The 27043-nt window shown below is 32.5% G+C and overlaps 1 protein-coding gene across 1 annotated transcript; it reads right to left on the bottom strand.

Annotated features, from left to right (window-relative positions):
* Nucleotides 1–645: 645 nt before the first annotated feature.
* LOC132304439 (protein DUF642 L-GALACTONO-1,4-LACTONE-RESPONSIVE GENE 2) lies at nucleotides 646–3235 on the bottom strand. The gene is given in 4 exon segments (XM_059802110.1): nucleotides 646–1458; nucleotides 1942–2262; nucleotides 2265–2438; nucleotides 3092–3235. Coding segments are annotated over 4 exon segments (1104 nt in total). The 5' UTR covers nucleotides 3162–3235; the 3' UTR covers nucleotides 646–919.
* Between the last annotated feature and the right edge of the window lie 23808 nt (nucleotides 3236–27043).

Below are 27043 nucleotides of genomic sequence, written 5' to 3'. Positions count from 1 at the left end.
AAAAAAACATTTTTCTTCACATTTATATTAGTTAACATTAGAAAAAATGAAATACGGACAATATCTATACGAAATGTGACAATTATAGTCATGCAGTTTTGTTTTCTTGGGCTTTTCCTACTTGCAGGGCTGAGTTTTTGCGGCCTTTGTTTTGCTCTTGTGGTGATTGGGCTTTTGTCCTGGCCCTGTGTGTGTATACATATATATATATATATATATATTTTTTTTATCTCAATCCATATAACATTTACCTTAACAAGAACCAAAAAAAGGTTATTGGCAAGGGCGGATTCAAGATTTTTGATTGGGGTGGGCTAATTTAGGATTGGGCTAATTTTGGGTGGGCTAAATTTTTTTTTTTTGGGTTGGGCTGAAAGTAGTGTATTAAAAAAAAAAAAAAAAAATTTTTTGGGGTGGACGCCCACCCCTCCCTCCGCCCTTGGTACTTACTGGTGTTCCTTCCAGCAAATTCTACAGTAGTTCCGAGAATATTTTGACCCGTGCTACCATTTCCAATCAAAAATACTCTTGGAGAGTATTGTAGAATTTCCATCCAATATTGCTAGTCACATAATATGTCCTCCTCTTACTCCACTATTAATTTCTTGCAAATATAAAACTAAATAAATAAACTACCAGAAAAACTTGAATAAATTTAAATTTTTTTCCATTCATTCATTTTGCTGAAGTACATAACCACTCAATAAAATTAAAATCACACCACTATATATTAATTTATATATCTATACATACCATACTGATAATAAGCATGGTACAGAACATAATTATGTAAAAAGTATTCTAACTTGAAACTGCAACCCTTCTTTCCTTGCTTCCCTTATAACCAAAAAAAAATTCTCAGCAAAATAACCAAAAGATTCAGCACACTTCACTCGGTATATCTGCAGTACTAATGGCTTCACATCAATCGTCTCGGTTTCCGAACACTCAACAGCTTCACATCATCAAGAACAGGGCCACAGAGGGAAGCGAAGTCGTCACTTCTCATGGTGTAGAAGGTGCTAAGGAACATGATACGTGTGCGCGTGGCCGCGGCCACAAACCTGAGCACGGCGCGCTTGTAGCCACCTTTGCCCTTGGATTCGTAGGGCACCTTAAGGGTGTCTTTCCCGGCAAATGCCTCGATGATCATGGACCCTTCGCAGGAGTTGCTAGCGTCTCCTACCGCGAAAAAGAGCTCATACGTCTTGCCAGGGATGGTTCGGACCACTTGGGCAATGGCACTCTCTTTTCCCGCCACGAGCTCCACCGCACGTTGGCCCTGTGGTACCGAGAAGTGGTCCGAGTCTATGTACTTGACGGCTTTGAGAGATTCGACCATCCAACCGGGGAGTGGAGAGTGATCATCCTCAATATTGGGAGGGATGAGTACACCCCATGATGTGTTGGGGAACACATACGGACCTTCTTCGAAATTCCCATTTTTCAATATGTTCTCTGTCACATGAAAATTTAATTAATGTTTGAATGGACAAAGCATTTAATTTTTGGGCTCGATATATATAATTGTGCCACTAGTACAGATCTGTGTCTATATATATATATATGTACATGGATGTCTTAATTAGTGGCACATGAGTGATGGGTTTTAAGGACTAGGACAGCCAACAATCTACTGCAACATGTATAAAGCTAGGCTGGAGTGTAAGATAACATGAGTGGGGCCTGAAGTTCAAATTAATGAAAGACAATTCAACATGTGGAGTTAAGCAAATTAGGAACCAACATGGAAATAAAGTTATAACTTTGACCTTTATCTAGGAAATAAATTTAATTATAATTTATAATCTGAAGTGTAAAATGTGAAAATTAGAGGGTCTGGTTATCAAGAACTATAGTATATTGGTACTTTATCATCTTTTAAAATTGAAAAGACGATTCGTATAAATATGGTGAATGCGTGTGTTAGGAATAACTTACTATTGGTTGATTTAGGAGGGTATAGGGTTCGAATTGCAATTGAATCGATAAGTGGTCCACAAGCCGGATCCTCCTCTTTGCCGGGGTTGTGGATGAGGATCTCTATCACATCGTACATGGCTTGAAAGGCCCATGCATATGAGTCCCATCCATTGCTACTATACATGGTTTGCATTGGTAGCACGCCGGAGTCCGGTGCCACGGACACGTTAAGCTGCTCCTCCTGAGCACAAGTTCGAGCTGCACTAAAGGTGATGGAATAGTACATTCCCTTGGTTACCTTCAAATTTTGCTTTATCGACGCCTCGTTCCCTAGCCTACTGCAAAGGCACCCTCCGGCACCACCAGCAACATGTCGCCTTGCTTCTGGCCCGCCTTTATGTACTCGACGAAGCCCGATATCTCCCACTCTGGGATGGCATCGTGCCTCAGCACCTCCGTGCCTTTCATGTCCGAGGACTTTGGGGCGAGCTCGAAGTTGCCATTCCGTAATAATCCTGTAATTTAAAGGGTAAAATGGAAATTTTATGTTTACACTCAATACAGATGCTGTTGGGGAGCTTTGTAAGAAATCAAATGCACATGCCTACTTGAACTACTTCTATAAGTCATGCCCAAAGAATTTTAGCTTTAAAATATCACATGGACAAAATTACCCTTTATTTCGTCTCTAATTACAAGAAGTGCAAAAACAGAGTGTATGACACAGGATGACCACAAGTGTAGTATAGAGCCAGTGGGTCTTACAAAGCAGAGAAACTTGCAGCTCAAAGTTTACGTAGCATCTCATGTGCATTACTGAAATGACATTTTTACTCCTAAAATATTTACTTAATTACTTCCCAAAAAAAAATTTACTTGAATGAAAATATGGGCTTTGGTCATAAAGCAAGAAAATATAATTGAAATAAGAAAAATAATGTTGTTAAAACCAAAAAAATTATATTTTAACACATTTAAGAGTTGTGAAGCACATTTCAATTCCAAAAATAATAGTATGTACTAGTTCTTCAGACATATTAATCTAAGTAAAAGACTTACATCATAGTAGGATTGATGTTAGATGTTATCATAACTCAAATGAGAAATATATAAAAATTACATATATATGTATATATATATATCTCTGTCATTTTGATCTAAAGCATACCGTCAGTGATGGCTAAGGAGATATGGAAGGTGGCGCATAATAGCACCGACAGTACTGTAGCTGCTCGCATTGTGAATCACAGTGAGTTTAGAGAGAGAGAGAGAGAGAGAGAGAGAGAGAGAGAGAGAGAGAGAGGTGGGCTGGTTTGAGTCGAAAAGGCGGTGGACATGGGGTTTTATGCATGCCAAACTTCAAGAAAGCCCATAGATTTTGAGATAATAACGTTAATACCATCACTCTTAACAGAAATGTCACATGGGATTATGTAATGACACGTTTGCCCTTTTGGACTTTGTATATCCTATGATGTTAGGCTTCGAGACAAATGCTGTTAGGACTCACATGGCTTCGATTCCAATGATGCTGCAAAGGCCACGACGGTTTTTGCTTTCGTTTGATTTAGTTACAGGGACATCTTTGTCATTTTGTTACTGTTGAATATGAAAAGTCTAAATTAACCTTAATTATTCCTTCTTGATATATGTCTGACTATCATACAATACGTAATTCGTCAACCCAAAATGGGAGGAAAAAAAAAACCCAATATGGAATTAACTGGACCGGTAGTATCCAATACAAATTTATTATTTTTATTTATTTATTTATTTTTGGGTTATAGATTATAATGAAGCATACCATGTGCATTTTAGATAATAATGGTTGCTTATCCTCCAAATATTACATTTTAATATTATTTTCTAATGGTATAGTGTATATGAAGGAGATATCATTATATCAAACAATTATTATTTGATAAGATTCTATGATTTGTCATTCAAATGAAGTGAAGTGTTTAAGCCTACACATGTGATTGATTTGCTTAATTTGGGGTGTCTATGATTTACAGTATAATATAAGTTATATATGTGTGTGTATATACACACATGTACATGCATATTATATACTGTAAGGAGTATATATATATATATATATATATAGAATGATTGATTTGATGAAATCATGTGAATCAAAGGGATGGGCTGGGGTGGCAGAAGTCCCACACAATGCTTCTGAATGACCCTGCAAAATGCTTCTCAATGACCCTACAATTTGAGTTTTTTTATTTTAGAATTTGATTTAGGTGTTCATGATCTACCAATCTGAGGATTGTGATTGCGAGAGATCTTGTAAATCTATTGGATTCAAAACCAACATTGGTGTTGGATTGCACAATCAATACAAAGGTGTCATGCAAATTATATTTATATAATAAATTTTTCTTTCTCAAAATATGGGTATCCCTGTTTCTTTTACCATCCAAAAAATAATAATAATAATAAATAAATAAATAAGAAAAGCAAAAAAAGTAAATTACACTTATCTCTCTTTTAATTTGGGTTTCTTACACTTATCTTCTATAAGTCATAGACGGTAAAGTCTGTTATGTGAAATTACCCTTATGTGTTTATCATAATATAAATGTAACTTTAAGGCTCCGTTTGTTTGGACATAAAATATTTTTTTATTTTCTGTTGTTTGGTTGTTGTAAAATATTTACGAAGAAAAAAAACATTAAAATTTAACAAAAATAACTCATTTATTAATTTTCGACAAGTTATTTTACATGCCTCGCCCGATGGACTCGACTTCAATTTCAAAGTAGACTTTTGCCAAACACCGACAAAGTAAAAATAAAAGAATATTTTACTTGAAAAAGAAAAATATTTTTCAAAATAAAAGAATATTTTAAAAATAAAAGAATATTTTACTTGAAAAAGAAAAATATTTTTTAAAAAGAATATTTTACGTCAAAACAAACGAAACTTAAATGAAAAAAGTTCAAGAAAATTTTTGTCATAAAAATCTTCAAATTTGTCAATGTCTGACCATTGCTCACCATAAATGTCACCGATGGAGGATTTTTGTTATAAACGAGCAAATTAGAGGGGTAACTATAATATGCCAAAACACATTGAGAAAGTGAATGTAACAAATTCAACTTAGAGAGGAAATAAGTGTAATTTATTTAAAAATTAATTGTGCCATGAAAATTTTAATAATGATGCTTCATTTAAAAGTTATGGGTATGTTTCGAAATTGTAATTAACCAATTGTGACTCTTCTTAGATATCACATCATCTGAGGGTGATTTCTCTTTCAATTTATGTGTGTTCACCTCATCACCAATTGTATCATAGTAATTGAGAAAGAATGGTAATGACAACGACAGTCATTTTTTTATTGTCACTCTTTAGGAATTAAGAATTTAGGTACATAGACCACTGAATTGGACATTTCTAAGCACAAGGGCACACGAACAAATAATTATTCAAACCTTGTCTCCCCCGTGTAAAAAAACACAAAAAAAAAACCCCAACTTGTATCCTTATATTGTATCTAGTGCTCATTCTCTTATTCAAACCTAGATTCTGGCACTTAAAATTACCTCTTTCTCTTATTCGAACCTAGATTCTGGCACTTAAAATTACCTTTTTTTGAGTATTCGAAATCGTACAAAGATGTACCGAACATTTATGTTATATACATATTAAGCTTTTGCTTCATTGAGTACGTATATTAAAAGAGTTCATGTTGCGTTTAAGAGCATTAAATCAGTGTTACGGAAATGGATGTAAGATCATAGACTTCACAGGAGGTCACCTATTTTCGTACTACTTCAGAGTAAACATATTTAACTTTAGAGTTCATAGAATGTGTTGTATGATAAAAAAATATTAAACTTTACATATAACACTTCACCTTTTCCAAGCGAAATGAAATCGTGACACTTTATAACCTGTCAGTGAGATAACTCGTCGTCACATTAAAATTGAAGCATATTGTTCCCAAGTATAGTTTTGGTATGTTTGGATCAACCTTATATCCTAAATTCAAAATGACAAAAATACCCCTACTATGATACAAAGAGAGGCTCTTTTTCATATTTGAAGACTATTGGGGAAGCATGTCACGAGGATTTGTGGGTCCAATGATCATGGATTTGGGGTCCACAAGAAGGGTTCAAGCTGGGTAATACTAGAAAATCTATCTGACCTAATAAAAAACAGATGATCATGGCTTGTTTCTGGGCTTTTATGGGGGAAGTTAGGATGTGGGCCTATAGGCTCAAGATATGCTGCAAAATGGGCCGACAAAAGACGTCAGCTAATCTCTTCTCTCTTGAGTGCATGTGGACGACCGAGCTCAGGCCGGATATCAAGGGCCCTCTGTCTCAACTGTCCTTCCTCTTTTTGGAATTTTCTCTTGGCCCAAAACTTAGATCTGCACCATCCTAAATTACTCTTTTACCCTCTCTTAATTGTTCGAATTTAAACTTTCATACACATGTCGGCCAATACTAAAGGGAAAGAAAAAGAGAAAATTGGAGTTTTTCTATGTGTGATTTGTGTGTGAAGATAATAGAATAAATTATACTGGCATCTTCTTAAGTTTGGACAAATTATACATTGATAGACTATTAATATTTTATTACTTTAACCTCTCTTGAAATTTGATGCGTATTGTTAATGACACTCCTATCGATTTCTTTGCGGTAGATTTATTGACCAAATTTAACAAATAGATATTTTTGTCATTTATTTGTATAAAATGCAATATAAGATATTATTATAATATAAGAGCGTTACTAAGTTTTTATATTCAAAGTCACGTTCTGATCGTCGACAAACAAATTTAAAAGAAGTTAAAGTGTAGTTTGTTCAAACCTCTGGTGAGAAAGAAAAGACTATGACTAAGAGTAATCAACTTGGACCAAGTTTTTTTCTCTCTCTCTCCCAGTCTTTCCTTAATCCAACACATTCCCTCTCTACCAGTTTTGAAATCATGCAAATGGTGCATAGGATCATGCAAATGGTGCATGTACTACCTTTTTAGCCATGCTTACAAATTAGTTTTGACTTTTGAAGCTAAGCTTCTTATGTACCCCTCTCTCTCTCTCTCTCTCTCTCTCACACACACACACACACACACAAACTCAGTGAAGAATGGGAAATCTTAAATGACAAAATTCAAAGAGCACCAAAAGAGTTTCTTGAAGTGTCTTTTTCTTCTTTGGGAAATCTACTTTAGAACTTACTAGAGGCAAATTGAAGTGATAAAAACCCTAAATTGGGAGTTATAGACAAAATTTACGAAGACCATTCTCAATATGAATTCACACCCTAGTTAAGAATAATCAAATAACCAAATATATAAGTTCACAAAAACACTTTTAATGTAACATTATTATTTTATCCAGACAAATTAAAACAAGAAAAACTTAGAACTAGACGACCAACTAACTAAGTAAGGAATTAAAAAAAAAAAAAAAGTTTTTAAATGTATTGGGACCCACGAGACAAAATCAGGTGACTAATAATGATCATGTAGTTTTTAAATGTATTGGGACCCACAAGACAAAATCAGGTGACTAATAACTATCCACGTGGCTTGCCTTAAATGCAGCTGGCTCATGATAAGGATGTGGTTTGGATGGAGGTGTTGATGGGAAGAGGGTTTTTGAAAGCTACATTCCTAGTTTCAAGTCCAAGTTCATGGAATGCATGAGGTGATAAATAAAATACAATCTTATTAATTATAGACAATTTCTGAAATTCTTTTCAAAGTAAATAAATAAAAAAAGCAACATTTGAGATATACACACAATATAACATAGAAAAAAAAATGTACAAATGAAAATAACAATCTCTTTTGAGAAATACGTTTTTTTTTTTTTTTTTCCTTTCCAAAAAATATGTTATTGTGTTCCAATATTAAAGCAATATTCAAATGACAAAATGTGGAAGTAAAAACATTCTCTCCGAGCCTCTGAGACCACTTTTCCTTTTAGGTCATAGACAAGAACAGCCACAGCTGGAGGAGTATAAATCGGCAAATAAATACCACATGTTATCCTATCTGTAATGGGTCCATTCCATGCATATATACCACTTGAAGTACCAACCATATACTCTATGAAATGTAAGTTCATGAATAGCATATATATATAGAGATAGATGGATATATTAATAACACTATTGATATATTTACCCATATACTCCGTATATCATAGGCACATAATTTGTACCTAATAAATGCATACAAGATTCATGGAGTTCAATGTTTTTGATCCTCTTTTGTTTCTCATTCATTTGGAGTCTATCATGTCAATGTAACGCTTATACAATATATTTATGTTAAAAATGTACCACTTATGTGATTATATTATATCGTGCTATAATATTATAATATTATTAAATTAAAATTTAGTACTTTTACGTAATTGTTGCGTTGTTAACTAAAACGTACAAGATGAAACAAGATAAAATAAATAAATAAATTAGAGGATCATGATCTCTTGAAGAGTTTGTGCGAGTGGAATGTTTTGTTATTTTTTATTTAGTACTTGTTTTCAATGAAAAAAAAAAAAAAAAAAAAACAAAAAAAAAATTTGTAAAATATTACTAGAAAATGGGATATGTATTTATGATACATCTTGAGAGACAGAAAGGAGGATGATTTATAAGTTGAAGAGATATCCATTAAAACATGGGATCATGGTACCACATGGAATGTCCAATACTTGATAGGATTTCCTTCAGTTCAGTTACTCCCAAACCTTATGGCCTTGTTTGGTTGGAGAGTAATGAAAGGAAAAGAAATATATATATATATATATATATAACCGTTGGAGATGAAATATTATGTTTGGTATAGATTCTTCAAGAAAAAGAAAGGAAATGGAGGGATTGGAAGGATAAAAATAAGAGGTGAAATATTGATTTTGTAAACTCTCAAAAATAGAAGGAAAATGAAGGAAAGACTAACATTTGTAATAAAACTTTATTAATACGGAATTTATTATTATATCTATAAAAGACAAAATTTATGTAAAAAGGTGTGATGATAAATTCATTAAAATAGTTTATTTTATCTTTCTTTCCTTAATATTACTATCATTTTTTTTCTTTTTTCTTAATTAATTAACCAAATACGTTGAATGGTTAATAATATCCTTTCTTTTCCTTTCATTTATCCTTTCCTTCTCTTTCATTTATCTCCTAATCAATATTATCAAACATAGCCTACTTTTTGGACCTTAAACTTCAAATCTTCGGGATACCGAAATTAACTTGGACAGAAATATCTTCGGAAACGTATTAGATACGGGTACGTGAACATGGCTCATCGTATGATAATATTCTTTGATTGATTTTATATATATATATATATATATATAAATATACTCAATTATAATTTGAATAAAACAGAATATAATAAAAAAATGAATCTCAAATATCAAAATAAAAATATAATAGGTAGTCAAAAAGTCGAACATTGGACATTCAATTTGAATGTTAATATCACACACATATCATATACTTTTATTAATGAAGTGTCAATACCGAATGAAAACAATAACATATTAATATAGGTGTATTTAGGAAAAATAACACACATCACACAGGTGTCTATGTGAGCTCTTTATTCAATTTTCATTACTTCTTTTTTTTTTTTTTTTTTTTTTGTTAAAATCTATAACATTCAAAATCAGAAAATTCAAATTGTATAAAGTGAGCACTCCAATTTTAATTTTTAATTTTTTTTAATCCTCATGTACAACCACATGTTAGCACTTAGCACCCATTTTCAGTTCCAACATTGGATGGCCCAGATTTGACCACAAGAAAACATCATGACATGCCACGTGTATTGACACCACTATTCAAAAGGGTGGTAATTGGGCAACAGAATCTACTAAATCGAGGACCAAAATGTCTTGAGTAACAGCACAGTACACAGTTAATTTTCGAAAAAAAAACAGAGTACACGGTTGAGCCCATAAAGAAAAGGAAACAAATTTTCATCAGTAAACAGCCCAGAGACTCTTTCACCAAAATTGAAAAATTATATTTACTTCCACTATATTCCTTGGAAAGGAACCTACTACCTGAAGCTTGATGCTGCAGTGATTTTTAACACCATTATATCGATTTTTTAACACATTTCGTCTACTTTTGTAATACGTTAAAAAAACAAGTGTAATGTGTTCAAAAACGTAAAGCCGTAAAAATTAGAGCAAAGGATCCAGACTCGTAGGAGACATATGGCAAGATCACACGGATGCAAATCCCATTTTCAAGCTTCTCTTCAAAAGTTTTTATGTAACTGTTAGCTCCCACGACCTTCTAGCTTTAATTCGATTCTAGCACTTGCTTCATTTTCATTTCCTTGTCTCTTTTGGCAAACTTGTAAGCTGTTCATCATTGTACCAAAGAACAATTTCCAAGTCAAGGTATATATGATGCTCATTTAGTGACTTTCATGTACATAGTTGCATTTACTTTCCTGCATTTAAACCCCTACTCTTTCTTAGCAGACAAACAAGGATAAATGTTTTATTTTCCTCTCTAAATCTGGTAACTAAACAAAGCAGCCTAGTGCTGATAATGTAAAACCACATACCAGATACATGGAGCCCCGATTCGTAGTTGAGATTTGAACCCTGCACCACATTATTTGTGAGTAAGAGATACCACTGAAGCTAAGTTCGAACACACAGGGAGTTGTTGTCTAAAGAAACATACAAATAGCTGGCAAAGCAGAGAAAACAACTTGATGAATTGTTGGAATTGCAGAGGGAAAAAATATGAATAGTAGTGTTGAGTTTTATGAAGCCAATTAAGACATCATTCGGGATCCGCTTGATGTGTTTAAAGCTATGCATGATATGAGACTATTTGCCTGTATGTGTCCGAGTATAGAATGTATGGTATAAAAAGCACTTTGACACATTTTAACGTAATCCAAACACATTTTAACAATCCAAACACACAGTTCCTCGAGCTGGGCATCCCAGATGGAAAACAAAGGTACACAACCTCACAGCACATTATTCCAACCTTGCATTAGTAGGAATTATCAAATTTAAAGAACCCATTATATAGCATAGATGTGGGAATAGAACAAAATACCATATATAGAGTTCCTTATTTGTTCTTAATAATAATACTAGTATATTAAATAAACAAATAAATAAATAAAGAGCCTGCTCAAGTTGTGCAACCCACAGATGAGTATGGCATAAAAATTATGGATGGAATGCAGAGGAACAACAGAGTGACTAGTTCAGCCATCCAGTCAAAAATATATATGTCCATGGAACATATCAGAAGTACCATTCAACCTATCAGGTGGATCGTTCTTATTTTCAATGAAATATGTAAGTAGGGCTGCAAATGAATCGAGCTGTTCTGTTCATGAACAGCTCGGGCTCAGCTCGTTAAGGGCTTGGCTCGGATTCGTTCGTTAAACAAACGAGTCGAGTTTGAGCCCAATTTTTAGGCTCATTTAATAAATGAGCCGAGTTTGAGTAACATTAGACTCGGCTCGCATAGGCTCGTGAATATGAGCTCGTTTAGGCTCGTTAATGTTAGTGAACAAAGCTCATATAAGTTCGTTATAATTATATACATATTATATATTCTATATATATGGTTTTATTATAGCATAAGTACCCAAAATAAAAAAATAAATTACAAACCTATTGCACAACTGTCACTTTATCATTGGAAATCTTCTCTCTTGGAAATCTCCTTCCGATTTCTGGTATTGACACGAAGCCTCTTTATCTTATGATTCTTATCTCTCGACTCTATCTCCAAGACTCCATCTCCTAAAATCCAATTACTTTATTCATTTTTTACAAAGGTAAAGAAGCAAATATATCGATTCATCTATTTAAAACTCCACAAGTCTCCAACGAAAACGAGAGACGATTTATCTTCTGGAGCGAGTGATTCGTCTTCTTCGCCTCTTCTTGTAAAGTCCCTTGAGGCCAATTGGTTGTGATGGTTAAGTGATTCGTCTTCTGGAGTGAGGGTTCCATTCAGATTCGTCTTCTAGAGTGAGGGTTAAGTGATTCGTCTTCTTCACCTCGTCTTCTGGAGTGAGGGTTAAGTGATTCGTCTTCTGGAGTGAGGGTTACATACCTTGTTCTTGCTATGTCAATCAAAATTTTACATTACCATCATCATACATTTTTATAACCATAATGAACCCGCGTGTCTTATCTCAGCATGACATAACCCACCCCTCCCCTCAGAACCACCACCCACATTTTAATCTCTCTTCCTTCTCCCTCTTCCCTCTACACCATTATAACCAACAATTGTAGGTACTCTTGGACTCTAGAACTTTTCCCTGTAGAGTTTCTCCAGCCCCAACATCTAAACTAAGGATGGTAATTTGGCCTCCCCTGCCCCACATCGGACGGGTATGGGGAGATTCTAAATGGAATAGGGGCGAGTTTGGGTAAATAAAAGGAATAGGACCTGGTTTGGTAAATGGAATAGGACCTGGTTTGGTAGCAATCCGACCCACCTCCCCCATTTATATGTAGTAAACTTCTTTAAGGCCATTTTGTGTTAAATTCTTTACTACTCTTTCTATATTTTAACATTTCTAGTTTACCCTTGATTGTACATTATCTATATATATATATATATATATATATATATATACATACCAGATATGTTTTAGTATTTCAAAGCCTCCCCGCCATTTTCTTTCTAGCTCCACTCTCTTCTATGTTCTCTACATCAACAGCTTCTACTATCATCTCGTTGTTTACGTTGTCCCGCAGTCTCATCGCTCTTGTCATCCCACATTCTCTCTTTGCCACAGCCTCTCTACTATTATGCCATCTCAGCAACTGCAACTCTCTCCGACATTTTATCTCTGTTTCTTCGTATATATCTCTAGGGGTTGTGTATCATTTTTTTTCCATCTATTGGATGAAACATAATGGCCTATTTACATACTATTTGTTGTAAATCTTCTGATGTCTTTACAGATCGTCAACCTTCTTCTTGCGGTAATGCCACACAGCAGAGGTGTTTCTCGAATCCACAACTGAGAACAAGACAGACATGCTCACAAGTGTGACACACACACACACACACACACTTAATGGATAACGCAAAATGTCCAATTCAAGGCAGAAATGACAAAGTAGTTTGTCATCAGTTCACCAAAATATTGAACAATTTTTTCACAAAGACTGCCTGATATGCAAGGCAAATGAAGCAAAGGCCAGTTTAAGATCCTTAAAAAGAAGGCGGCAAAACCTACAGAAATTTAAAGAATTTGACTTCTAACATCACTCATTAAAAATTTGTCTATTTGTCAAAATAAAATACATAAACCACAACAACCATGCGCAATAATTAGAATTAAAAGCTCCAGTATCCAAGTTCTGTACCCTAATTCAACTCTGGAGACACTACCATGCAAAATTCCAGTATGTAAGGTGATAGTGAGTAAACATAGGGTACATAACCTATTATCTATGGTCAATAGGAGGAAACTAGCAAAAGAGGGACGTGATCAGCAAGCAGAATATAATTTTAGAAAGCAATTGAAGTTTGTGAAGTAATTGCACATTTGCACCAGCTCCTAGTTCCAAAAACGCATGAGATCCGGGTAGACATGTAGCCATTAATTCAGTACACAGCAAAAATTTTGTATTACATTGAAAAATATATATTTGGTAGCATAGGTAATGAATTAATTAATCATATGTTTGAAAACTTGTTGAGAACAATTGCAAATGTACTCAATGAAAATATCAATTAATGTTAAATTCTTTTGCTTATTGGTATAGTAGCTTGAAAAAAAATATATTGTTGTCATTTAAGACCGCCCCACTCGTATAATTTTTTGGGTTGGTCACTGCAATTACCCGTGTTGTCATAATTAAAATGTCTCACAACTGCCACAAATGAACGCTGTATTCTAAATTTCCAATATATTAAAATATAATAACCCAAAAAATGGCTTTATGATGACCTCATGATAATTACTATAAAAGAATGTCTAACTTATTTTTCATACTTTAAAATGGAAAAATTCCATGGTAACGTCAAGAAATTATTTAAGCACTTACAAGAGCCAACATATCTTGAAGATAACTCCTAAATGGTGTCTGCATTGCCTGGAAGAGAGTATACAGAAAATAGGAGTCAAAAGGGTTAATGTACAATCACAATAATAACGGTTGACTGAAAAGACGAATTTTTTTTAATGAAACTTCAAGAAACATGGATAGAGATACTGATGAATGATTTTGAGTTACAAAGGAAAAAAAAAAAAAAAAAAGATTTTCAAAGAAAAAACATTATACATAAGATCCCATTTAGTATATTTTATTATAATTTTGTTCATTATCTGTGCCCACTTCTCTCAGGAACCAAATTCAGGTGTAGATCCTCAACCAACCAAGACTGAGAATGTAATTGATATCAGATGACCTATACTTTCATTTCTCTTGTAATTAAATAGATAAACGACTTATGATCCAAGTTCTTCTACTTTCTTTCCTTCCCTTTAAATTTCACAGGTTTTCCATATCATCAAATAAATAAATAATCATAAACCATATAATATCAAAATTCATTTTCTTTCCTTCCTTTATCTAATTATCTGCCTACACTTTTATCAGCAACTAAAGAGGGATGGATCATCATTTACAGTACATTATAACAGCATCAAAATGAGAGAGAGAGTTATATAATAGATATATGTAGATAGAGAGAGGGATATATATAAATATATAGAGAGAGACCTGCAAGTAGGGCTGCAACTCGGGTTGGGCCAACCCGAATTTACCTAAGCCCAGCCCGAAATTTTCAGGGCTTGGGCAGTATTTTTCTGTTCTAGGTCTGGGCTTGGGTTAGATATTCTGAGCCCGAATTAAATTCGGGCTGGGCTTGGGTTGATATTATATAAAGCCCGAAGCCCAGCCCGAGCTCGGAAAGGGTATATTTATTTTAAAATTATGTTATTTCACAAGTGTATAATACCTTAGTTGGTAGTGTGTTTGGGATTTTTCGTGGAGGAATGATGTTCGAGTCTTTGTAATTGCACAAATTTCTTATTTTTTACATTTTGAATACAGAGGCGTGGGCTCATGGGCGGGCTTGGGCAGGAGAAGTTAATTATGGGTTGGGATTGGGCTTTAGGCGGGCTCGGGCTGGGCTTGGGCAAAAAATTTTGTACATGGGCTGAGCCCGAATTAAGTCTTTAGCCCGCCCAACCCGCCCGAGTTGCAGCCCTACCTGCCAGTCCTGAGGTAGGTACTCGTGTTTCATGGAGAGGTCCATTGCACGCTTGAGTTGTTGGTTTCTGGCCTCAACAATCTCTCGAGGGAGGCGATTTAGGCCAACTGCAGCGGGCTTGCGGAAGCCCAATTTCTGCGAGCAGATGGACTAAAGGCCATGCAGCGGCCTAGCTAAACGGATTGGGGCCCACTAGCGATCGCGGGCCTGCTTGCGGTATTCAGTGAGCCGGCCCGCGATCACTGTTTTATTTTTTTTATTTTTTCCTAATGCAAAACGGCGTCGTTTTGCATGACCCTTTTTGTTTTTTCCTCCAACGGTTGCGCACAGTAATTGAAAAGTGTCTTGGCACTGTTTGGCAGATTTTTTTTTTGAAAAAAACCTAAAAATAGGTTGTTTAAAGCTTTTTTTTTTTTGAAAAATTCAAATAAAATTCATTAAATAAAAAATATATTGTTTAGGCATTGTTTGTCCAAAAAAAAAATTATTTGGGCCAAAAATAAATTCAAAAACCTTTTTTTTTTTTGTTTTTTCCCTTAAAATTTGGTTTTTTTTTTTTTGAAAAAAAAAAAAATTTGCTTTAAATTTTAAATATGTACCACAAATAGTGTATTTGTCCGTTAAGGCTTAACGACTATAATTTAAAAAAAAAAAAGTTTAAAAATTCAAATTTTTTTAACTTTATTAAAAAAAAAAAAAAAATTCCAAAAATTCAAAATCTCTATAAATACCCCAACTCCTACCATCACTCATCACATTTAACACATCTCTATTATCTATCATTCAACTTACTTCTTCTTCTATTTTCTCAATTTTAACTATTATTTTCAAAGTCATTTCGATTCCATGAATCCTCGACATCCATTTTATTACAACACCCAATTCAACCCATCAAACGATGAGTTTTTGCCATTTCCCGAAGACAATATTAATTATTATGAAGAAGATTCTCAATTTCCTTCTCATCAACCATCCCAAACTTCTCATCAACCATCCCAACCTTTTCATCAACCATCCCAAACTTCTCATCAATAATCCCAAACTTCTCATCAATATTGTGTTATTAGTGTTCCACAATCAAGTAACTCAAAACCCTCGTCAAAACAACCGGCTATCTGACATAATAATTGGACCAAGGCTGAAGATGAGGGTTTATGTTGGGCGTGGATGTCCATTATCTCTGATGCGATTACTGTAATACCCCTAATTTTAAAAGGATAGTCTCGGCATTTATTTATTATTTTTATTATATTTTTCGTGATTATTTGGTTTAATTATTTTTATTTATTGATGTGATTTAATTGTTTTCCTATGTGTCATGTGTTTTAAATTGAATTAAGTTATCTTTTAATTATTTAATTGGGTTATTTAATTGGAATTAATTAGTTAAGTGTATTTAATTATTTAATTGGATTTTTAATTTAATTATGGTTTAAGTTACAGTTAGCTTTGGGTTGCAAATCACGTATAGGTAAGCCACACTATGATAACCTAGATTGCTATATGAGCCGATTGACTAGAGTTTTACATTAGGGCTCTGGCTTTAATTAAACAAGGATTAGGGTTTAGGTTTTTACGCCTATATATACATAGTTGTAATCTGTATTAAGGGTTGGGAAAAAACCCTACTCACGTAACATAGATACAGAGAGTTACACAGTGAGGCTTTGAGAGAGCAGAAAGTTACACAGTGAGGCTTTGAGAGAGGACCAAGGGAGGATTTTGGTGGATTAGATCAGAACCAGAGGAGGCTAGAAAGTTTAGAACAACGACGACAAGGTTTTGGTTATAAAACTGTACAGGCAAGTTCTTATCTTCCTCCTTCCCTTTGGCTTGTGTTCTGTGCACCTAGACAGTCTCTAGGAGATTAATTGGCCTTAAACTGAACCATGCATGTTTTATATATGTTTTACTTGATCGTTTTATCTGTGAAAAATTTATTTACAAAACAATTATAGCACGTATGTTTTTCTTGACTCTGTTTTGGCATAACATCCCACTATTCTAATTTTTATTTTGAATCTTACTGAAATCAACCAAGGTCTGATTGGATACTAGATGTAATTTAAGACTTCAAATTTAAATTGGAAGAAGAACAGAGGGGTTGGGATAAAACTGATGTTGCAATTTAGTTTCAGTGTTGTTCTTCAACAATGCTAGTTTAAATGGCTTGATTAAACTCTGTAATTGTTTTCAAAATTATCGTAAACAATCTTGGGGAATGCTTCTAGACTAAATCAAGGTTCCTAAGATTAGTTTTTAGAAACCAACAGAGTGGCAGGAATTGATCAGAGAAGGAGTGGACGGACTGAAACAAAGCAACGAGGACAGAGGCTCTTAAAGGAGGTGAGAGCCGGCTCCATGGATGTGGGAGCCGGCTCCCACAACAAGTAGAGCCGGCTCTAGGGAGTCCTAGAGCCGGCTCTAGGCTAGAAAAAGAGCCTGCTCCAAATTTTGGAGCAAGCTCCCTTTTTATTTTCTGATTTATTTTAAGTTTTTTTAATTTTCTACGTACTGTGCTTACTGTTGGAGTATGGGATTTAAACCTGTTGGGTCTGGGGTTCCACAGAGAGTTTAGAAGGCTAAATTTGGGGGTTATTAGGACCTTAAATTAATTAGGGTTAAATTCTAAATTGTCGGGACAAACAGAGTAAAAAATAAGACACTCCCTATGTTGTTAACAAATGGAAGATGAATTAATTGTTGAATTAAATTTCAGCAATTTGATGGAATATAATGTGTTTATAAAACTTGTTTTAGAATGCATTCAAGTGCATGATAAGGTCATTTAATTATTAATTTTGATCTATGCATGCTTAGGAGGCTAGTTGCTGAATTATTAAATCGTTTCCTGCAACTATATGGTTAATGCTTGGATTTAAATTGCCGGAATATTAAACAATCTTCTGAAATTGTTTTAGCAATTTATTGGATAATAATAGGATTATTTAACCTATTCACATACATGATGGAGTCCCTGACATATTAAATTTGGTTTATGCATGCTCTGGATTTTAGTTGTTGATTTGTTAAATCGTCTCCTGCAACTATATGGTTAAATGCTTGGATTTAAATTGCTGAAGCTTTAAATATTTTTCTGCAATTATTTGGATGGTGGTTTTTGGGTCTGTAAATTATTGAACTGTTATATATGTTGTAATTTACATGGATATGGAGGATTGTATGTACCCGTATGAGACGGTGACATACTAGGGACGGTTTAGCTCAAAACGCATAAACCTAACCTAATGGATTAATGGAATGGATTAGAAGTTATCGAATCCTAATTGTGACTAAGTCAGATCAGCTGTAACCAAGTTGGATGACTTCCTGGATTAACGGATGGTAGTTAAGTCATATCAACTGAATAAGTTGAGTGACTAACTAGTTAGTTTATTGTATGTCAGTTTAATAAATAGTTGAACTGCATACCCTGGATTTGGACGGACTTTATATATATGTTTATGGTACCACGAGTTGAGCTCGAGTCTCAGACTCATTGGTTAGGGTGCGTATATGCGGTGGATGCGTAGCTGGTTATAATAGGTTGAGGTGTACCCTGTTAGGTCTAGGTACTCATGCCCACCTTTGGGTGCGTATTCGCATGTTACCTTCTATTCAGGTTGAGACCCCTATTATAGACTAGTGAATGTCCTTTAGTGTGGATATATTTATACGTATGGACTAGATAGATATTGTGAGGTGCCTACGCTGTATCTGCGTATCGGGTCACTGTATGGATTGCAATTAGATTAGAACTTGCTCGTGGGTCTGACCCACTCCTTTATTATTCTTTTCAGGTACAGGACGGTTCCAGCCTTAGAGCTTGATCGTGCTTGTCGAGGACAGTCTCACTTTCATCGGATTACGTAGGACTTCCCCCGATGTTTCTAGTATTATCTATTTTCAGTTTCAGTCTCAGTTGAATTTTTAGTTAGGGATCCATCAGTGGATTCCCAAGTTGTAACTTTGAAGTTTTGGAGGATTGGAGTTTCAATTTTCAGTTACACATGGAGGATTTTATTATTATTATTTCTTTCAGTTTTATTCTATCTTTATTGTTCTTTTTGTCATCTGTGTTCGTTTTAAAATACTTTAATTGTTTGATATTCCCTCGAGTTTGGGTCTGGACCTGATCAACCCGTGTCTTAGATCCGAGGGGTATCACAATTACGGGGCAGACCAAAGTAAGAAAAAGTTATGGGAGTGAATTCTGGAACAATATAAGCAACATGTTGGTGTTCTAACTGAACGAAATGATGGAGGTTTGATGAATCGTTGGTTGGTGATCTAACAAAAAATCAGCAAATTTTCCAGGTGCATGACTACCATGGAAATGAATCGTCCCAGCGGCTTCAACAGTGGTGATATGGTGAATTATTTATTATTTAAATATAACTCGTAAATATTTTGAATAGTCGGCTTTTAATTTTTTGTTAATTTTTTCGTGTAGATGATAGCAGTTAAATGTAAGATTATTTATTTAATTGTGGCCCACATGATTTGGACATGTGACATATTATTTGGTGGCTAAGTAAATAGATATCAATTAATATTATTTATTTTTGGTCAACTTATAATTACCTTTTTGGTAATTACTTATTGGAGAATGTTTTCCTTTCTTATTTCTTACTTTAATGGAAAGTAGAATTATGTTACTAAAGGGAAAACTGGTCCTCTCTCTGTCTTTATAAAAGTGCATATACTCCATCAATTATGTACGACTAATGATACAACACTTAAAAGTTTTATGTGTGTAAAAGGGCAAGAGAGAGAAACCAGTTTCCACCTTTGTCTGTTGATCAGAGTTGCATATTAGTTCGTGGTTAAAGGATCTAGACGTTGGACTTAATGTCAACAAGGTTTGATATCATGAATCGAGGTATTTATATCTAACTAGTATTTATTAATGTATTATAGACTATGTGAAAATAATGAAATTCTAAGATTATGGGATTCATGTTTATTTGTGATGAATGGCTTAACACGAATAATTATAGTTTACGTGTGGTATCAGAGCTTATGGTTTAGGAACTCATTATTTTTCACTAAAGTTTGCATAAATAAGATATATTAAAATTAAATAATTAAATTTGTTTTGGAATCGTGGGTGTATAATAGATTAGTATGATGGATCTGTTGATCAATTTATTTTGGTTAACATGATCGATTTTTAAGCCTGTAAATTGATTTCCATAAATTGATTTTTTTATCCTTATTGAATTGTCTGATGGTTGAAGTATATGTATGAGTTTGTTTTTTTTATTCCGTGCATGACTAGAATAGCAATTGGAATTGAAATAGTTAGTTTTGCTTTTGTGTAAATCGAGGTGATGAATTTTAATGCTAACTACTAGTTTTTGTACAAACTTATATATATACTTGTTATCATATATCATTAATTACATATATGGAGAATGATTTATTTTATTGTAGAAAATTAAATTTCTGGAATAATGTGTGAGTTTAGAAATTTAATTTAATTTTGTTAGACATACATTATTATGTATATAAAGTAAAAGGATATATTTTTTTATTGAATTTTTGGACTATTAAGTTTTTAGGATCGAATCTACCTAAATTTGGATCGATCAGTATGAGTATGTGTATATTAAATGGGTAAATTAATGATTGTTTAGTTACTAACTAATTTAATATTTATATTATGTGAGGGTTTGTAGCTACCAAAGTGGCCTAACCATAATGGTCGATGAATATTAATTATAGTAGTAAATATAACTTAATGATGAATTAATCTCTATCTAATTTAATATTCATATTATGTGAAGATTGGTAGCTACCAAAGTGGTCCAATCATAATGATTGATGAATATTAATTTTTGTAATAGACATAATTAATCATAAATTAGTTACTATTTAATTTAATATTCATATTATGTAAAGGTTGGTAACTACCAAAGTGGCCTAATCGTAATGGTTGATGAATATAAATTTTAATAGTAAACATAATTGCAATATTTCATGAATTATGATACTTATAATTTTTTGTGATATTCATGAATATTGGGTTTATTTGACCATGAGAAATAATTCTCCAAAAGGAATTGATTTTCTAGTGATTAAATAAAAAATTAAGGGGTTGTATGTATTTTTTAATTAGGTGGATATAGGATATCCAAAGGTAACTTAACTTCTTTAATTAAATAATGCATCACCAATGAAGGTATACATATAAATACATGTAAGCATCATTATTAGTATTTTATAATTACTACCCAAAGGGGTACTATAGTTATACATTATATTTATATTTTTAAGTTATATAAATGTGTTGTTAACTCAAAGCATTATTGTTGTGAACATTTTATCTTATTATATTTGTTTTATCATCTTTTAATGCGCATGTTACATCTATTCTGATTCTCAATAGAACTAACTTCTCATAATGGAATGAGTAAGTTGAGTTCAAAATTTAGATGTGTTAAATCTTGATTTAGCATTTTAAATTGAGAAACCTACTGTTATTACTGATAAAGACAATGAGGGAGAAAAGATTCTCCATAAAGTTTGGGAGAGATCGAACAGATTAAACATTATAGTTATGTGAATAATTTTTTCCCATAGTGATAGTGCTAAGGAATATTTTTTACTAGAAGAATGTTTTCATATTGTAGATATATATCTAAAACGAAAATTATTAATTTATATTACTACTATACAATTTTTTGGGTACTCTTACCATGTATGTGTATGCTTTTTTTTAGATAACTAATGTTGCTGCAAAATTGAGAACCTTATGAATGATTGTAAATGAGAATTTTCTTATTCAATTTATTCTCAATTTCTTATCTATTCAGTATGGGTCATTTAGAGAATTAACATTATTAAGACAAGTGAAAACTGATTTAATTGACAATTATATTAATTTAGAAGGAGATAAGACTTAAGTAGCAAGTTAATCATTATATTCATCTGATGACTCAAGAAGTTATAAATAAATTTTGGGAATAAGCCTAAAAAAGACATTAAGTGAGCAACACCCAAAATTAAAATATTTAGATCAATCTACTAAAAGAAAGGAATGTAATAATGAAATAGTGTCATTAATGTATTAAAAACTTTTAGAAAGATAACATGAAATATAAAGAATGATTCGAAAAAGAATGGTAAGTTTTTGGCTTTTGTATATTTCGAATTACTTATTGAAATTCCTTCTAATACATGATATGTTGACTTAAGTACTAATGTTTATGTTTCTAATAGATGCAAAAATTTCTTATGGCCTAAACCGCAAATTCAAATAAGAATTTCTTATTTATGATAATTGGGAAAAAGTTTTGTTGAAACCATTGGGACATTATGTTTAATGTTAAATAGTGGATTTTATTTAAATTATTTTAAACTTTTTATGTTTTTTCAATTTCCTATAATTTGATTTTATTTCAAAACTCTTTGTTAATGGTTTTTAATTTAAATTTGATAATGATGTTTATTCAATAAATTCTAATTTGTGAGTTATGATATTATTGTTGATGATTTCTGTAAATTCAAGCTTGATAGTTTATTTATTAAAAACCTTTTGATCTTGTATTCTAATGTTAGAATTGAGATAGCTCAATTAATAGAAAATTTATCTTTCTTGTGGCATAAAAGACTAGGTCAATATCTAATGAAATGTTAGGAAAATTAGTAAAGGATGTGATTCTTCTGAATCGAAACTTTACTGATTTTGGTGTGTGTGTGTATTGTATTATGGGTAAACAAACCAAACACACAAAGAAATGAGCCATAATAAGTAAATAACTTCTTGAAATTATTCATACAAACATTTGTAAACCTTCTGATGTTCCATCTTTTGGAGGTAAAAAGTATTTTATCCCCTTTATAGTTGATTTTTCGCGTTATAGATATATCTATTTGTTATATGAAAAATCTCAAGCAGTGGGTACTCTTGAAGTATACATAAATGAGGTTGAAAAATAACTAGATAGAAAAGTGAAAATCATAAGGTCATATAGAGATGGTGAATATTATGAAAAGTATGATGAAACGGGTTAATAGTCTAACCGTTTGTTAAACTCCTTGAAATGTATGGCATTTGTGTACAATACACTTTGCTATACATGTCACAGCAAAAACGTGTAGCTAAAAGGCGTAATCGTACTCTTACGGATATGGTTAGGAGTATGTTAAGTAATTTCTCGTTACCCATAATGTTGTGGATATTAAATAATCAAAAGAGTACAAGTTTTACTATTATAAATATAGTACGATAATTATTAAAACCGGTAATGATAGATTCATTAAGAATGGCTAAATCAGTGGGAGTGATAAAAATAAGAATTTAATTATTCCAGAAGTTAGTGTACAAATCTCTTTACCCATAACTTCTAAGGAAATAATTATTCCTTCAGTTGTTGAACTGTATAACAACGAAAAAAAATAAAAAGGATCAACAACTCTATAATGAGATTGTCACCAATGAATAGATTGTAGAAGAATAATTACAAGGAATAACATTAAGACGATCTCAAAGAGAAAGAAGATCTGCTATTCCGGATGACTATGTGATATATCTGCAAAAATCTGATTTTGATATATAGTGAGATATATACGGATCCGGTTACATATTCACAAGCCATTAACAGTAATGATTTTACTAAATAGATTAGTGCCATGAATGAAAAGATTATAAAGAAACATTCTCTTCAGTATCTAAGAAGGAATCTTTTAAAATATCATGGCATTAATAGCTTATTATGATTTAGAATTACATCAAATGGATGTGAATACAACTTTTATGAATGGGAGTTTAGAAGAGGAAGTCAATATGGAACAACCTGAATGCTTCACATCAGAGAGTAAAGAATATATGGTCTATAAACTTAATAAGTCAATATATGAACTTAAACAAGCTTCTTGACAATGGTATTTTAAGTTCAATGATACCATTATTTCTTTTGGTTTTAAGAAAAACATTGTTGATCAGTGAACGTACTAGAAGGTTAGTGGGAGTAAGTTTATATTTCTGATTCTATATATTGATGATATTTTATTTGTTAGTAGCGATCTTAGTTTATTATATAAAACTAAAAGTTGTCTATAAGAACTTTGAAATGAAATATATGGAAGAGGCATTCTGCGTGATAGGAATATAAATATTTTATGATAGATCACGTGAATTTTTTAGGATTGTCTCAGAAAACATATATTGAAAGAGTTCTAGAAAGATTTGGTATGTAACATTATTTAATTAGTATTGCTCCATACATAAAAGGGGATAAATTCAGCCTAATGCAATCCCAAAGAATAAGTTAGCTAGAAGGTAAAGAAGCGAAAAATATTCCTTATGCATATATTGTGGAGTTTGATGTATATACAAGTTGGTATTTGATAAAAGATTATATACTCACACTTAGGAAGACATTTTTTAATTGGTTATTTGTTTCTTTTGGCTGGAAGAACAATATTATGAAAAAGTATAGAGTAATTTTTTTATTACTTTGTCTATTATGAATTTTTAATTTGTAGCATGCTTTGAGGCTACAATTTATTATTGCAGAATTTATTTCAGGATTTGAAATTATAGGTATCTTTTTCAGATTGCTGAAAATTGATTCTACAATTGTTGATCTTCTTGTATGAAAAATGATAGATATTTTAAAATTGAAATACTTTATCATTAAAGAAGATATTTAGAAACAAAGAATATCTATTGAATATATAAGCACACAACTTATGATTGCAATCCATTAACTTATGATTTATGGAACATGTTAAAAGAATGGGTTTTGAATGTAGTCAATGATAATTATTTTTTAATTGTGGATTGCTTAACAGTGCTTATATATATTGGACATTTTGTGCTCATTAAATGTGTTTATGATATTTCCTATTAGTTAATGTATATGCATTACTTTAATAAGTAGTAATAGGAATAGTCTTGGAAAAGACATTATTGTTAGATCATTATTGATACTTCTAATTTATAGACTATGTTGAATAGGTTACTAGTGTCGTAGTACATAGAAGGGATTGTGTCATTTAGGGACATACAACCGTTATGACTCACATTGGTAGTTTGTTTACCATGGTATTTATGATGACCAACTTAATACCTTAATTTGATTTATGGTGCACACTAATGACTATTTTACTAAACCACTACAGAAATTATTATATGTGTCAAGTAGGAGAATGTAAGATTTTGTATTTAATTGTGACTCACATGATTTGGATATGTGACATATTATTTGGTGGCTAAGTAAATAGATATCAATTAATATTATCTATTTTTGGTCAACTTATAATTACCTTTTTGGTAATTATTTATTGGAGAAGTGTTTTCCTTTCTTATTTCTTACTTTGATGGAAAGTAGAATTATGTTACTAAAAGGAAAACTGGTCCTCTTTCTGCTTTTATAAAAGTGCATATACTCCATCAATTATGTATGACTAATGATACAACACTTAAAAGTTTTATGTGTGCAAAAGGGCAAGAAAGAGAAACCAGTTTCTACCTTTGCCTGTTGATCAGAGTTGCAGATTAGTTCGTGGTTAAAGGATCTAGACGTTGGACTTAATGTCAACAAGGTTTGATATCATGAATCGATGTATTTATATCTAACTAGTTTTTATTTATGTATTATAGACTATGTGAAAATAATGAAGTTCTAAGATTATGGGAGTCATGTTTATTTGTGATGAATGGCTTAACATGAATAATTATAGTTGACATTAAAAACCTATTTCGTAGCCAAACAGGTGGTGAATTTAAGTTAGAAAGTTGCTAGGAAATCTTGAAACATAACAATAAATGGCATTCACATTGTGTCGAATAAGTAGGAAAAGGCAAAAAGAAAAAAACAGTTGAAGAAGAGGAGTGGATTTGACATTGACATTAATGAGTCTGTTGGGCACTCATTACCATCTACTCCGTCAATATGAATCCGTCTTTTTCGAATCTTGTTGTATGAATTAATTAATTTTAAAAGAATTATAGTTTAATTAATTAATTTTTTAATTATTTAATTTGCATAAAAAATTAATTATTTATTTTTAAAGTATCGTAAATTTTGAAAAAAGAGTAGGTAACAACGTACCACAGACCTTGGTGGTGCAAAATGCAAATTCATTCATTAATTTAACACACAGTGTTTGTGTGATACAACTTTCTACACACACACACACACACACATTTATAGTTGTGTATTTTGTATACTATACACCTTGATTTCAAATGATCTTATGCACCCATATCAACATTTGAACTCTTTAACACAATTATTTGGACTAGGAGTAGGGAAAATATTTCCTGGATTAGTCTAAAATAGATGAAGACTAGTGATTGGGGCTTAGTCAGATTGGAACTTCATATATGGGCCTGACTCATGATCCAAAATTTCCTATGGGTCTCACTTGATTCAGGACTTCACAAATGGGACTTACATGATTCAGGACTTCATTATTAACACTATACCCATTATTCAGATTTCGGAAGTTGCAAGTGATCCAAGTTTGTAATTCGAAATAACTTCTCTAGAGATTAGCCTTGTGTTTGGAACTTATAAATGAACCATGCACTTACTTAGGTTTAACAATTTTTTTCGACCCGACGGGTTTTCGTCCTGCCCCACTCTTAATGGGGCGAATTTGGTAATTCCCTAAATGAGTTTGGGGAAAATATAGTAAAATAAATAAAAACCCGAAACGGGTTTGGGACGGAGGTGGATTTAGTAATAAACCCGTCCCACCCCCATCCCGATTAAATATGTACCTTTAAATTTATATATTTATGAATATTTAAAATTTTTAAAACTATTATTACTTTGCTGCAAAAGCGAGTTAATATTATTAACATTCATTATTTAGTACTCAATTTAAAAGCCGTGTCACTTATTTATTAGTCAAATTTGAGCACATTGTGTTAGTCTCG

The sequence above is a fragment of the Cornus florida genome, unplaced genomic scaffold (genome assembly GCF_030987335.1).
Source record: "Cornus florida cultivar Cherokee Brave unplaced genomic scaffold, ASM3098733v1 CherokeeBrave_3.0.0_Hap2_Chr04, whole genome shotgun sequence".
Classification (NCBI taxonomy): Eukaryota; Viridiplantae; Streptophyta; class Magnoliopsida; order Cornales; family Cornaceae; genus Cornus; species Cornus florida.
The sequence above is the reverse complement of the archived record's forward strand: the minus strand, read 5'-3'. Positions and strand labels throughout refer to the sequence as shown.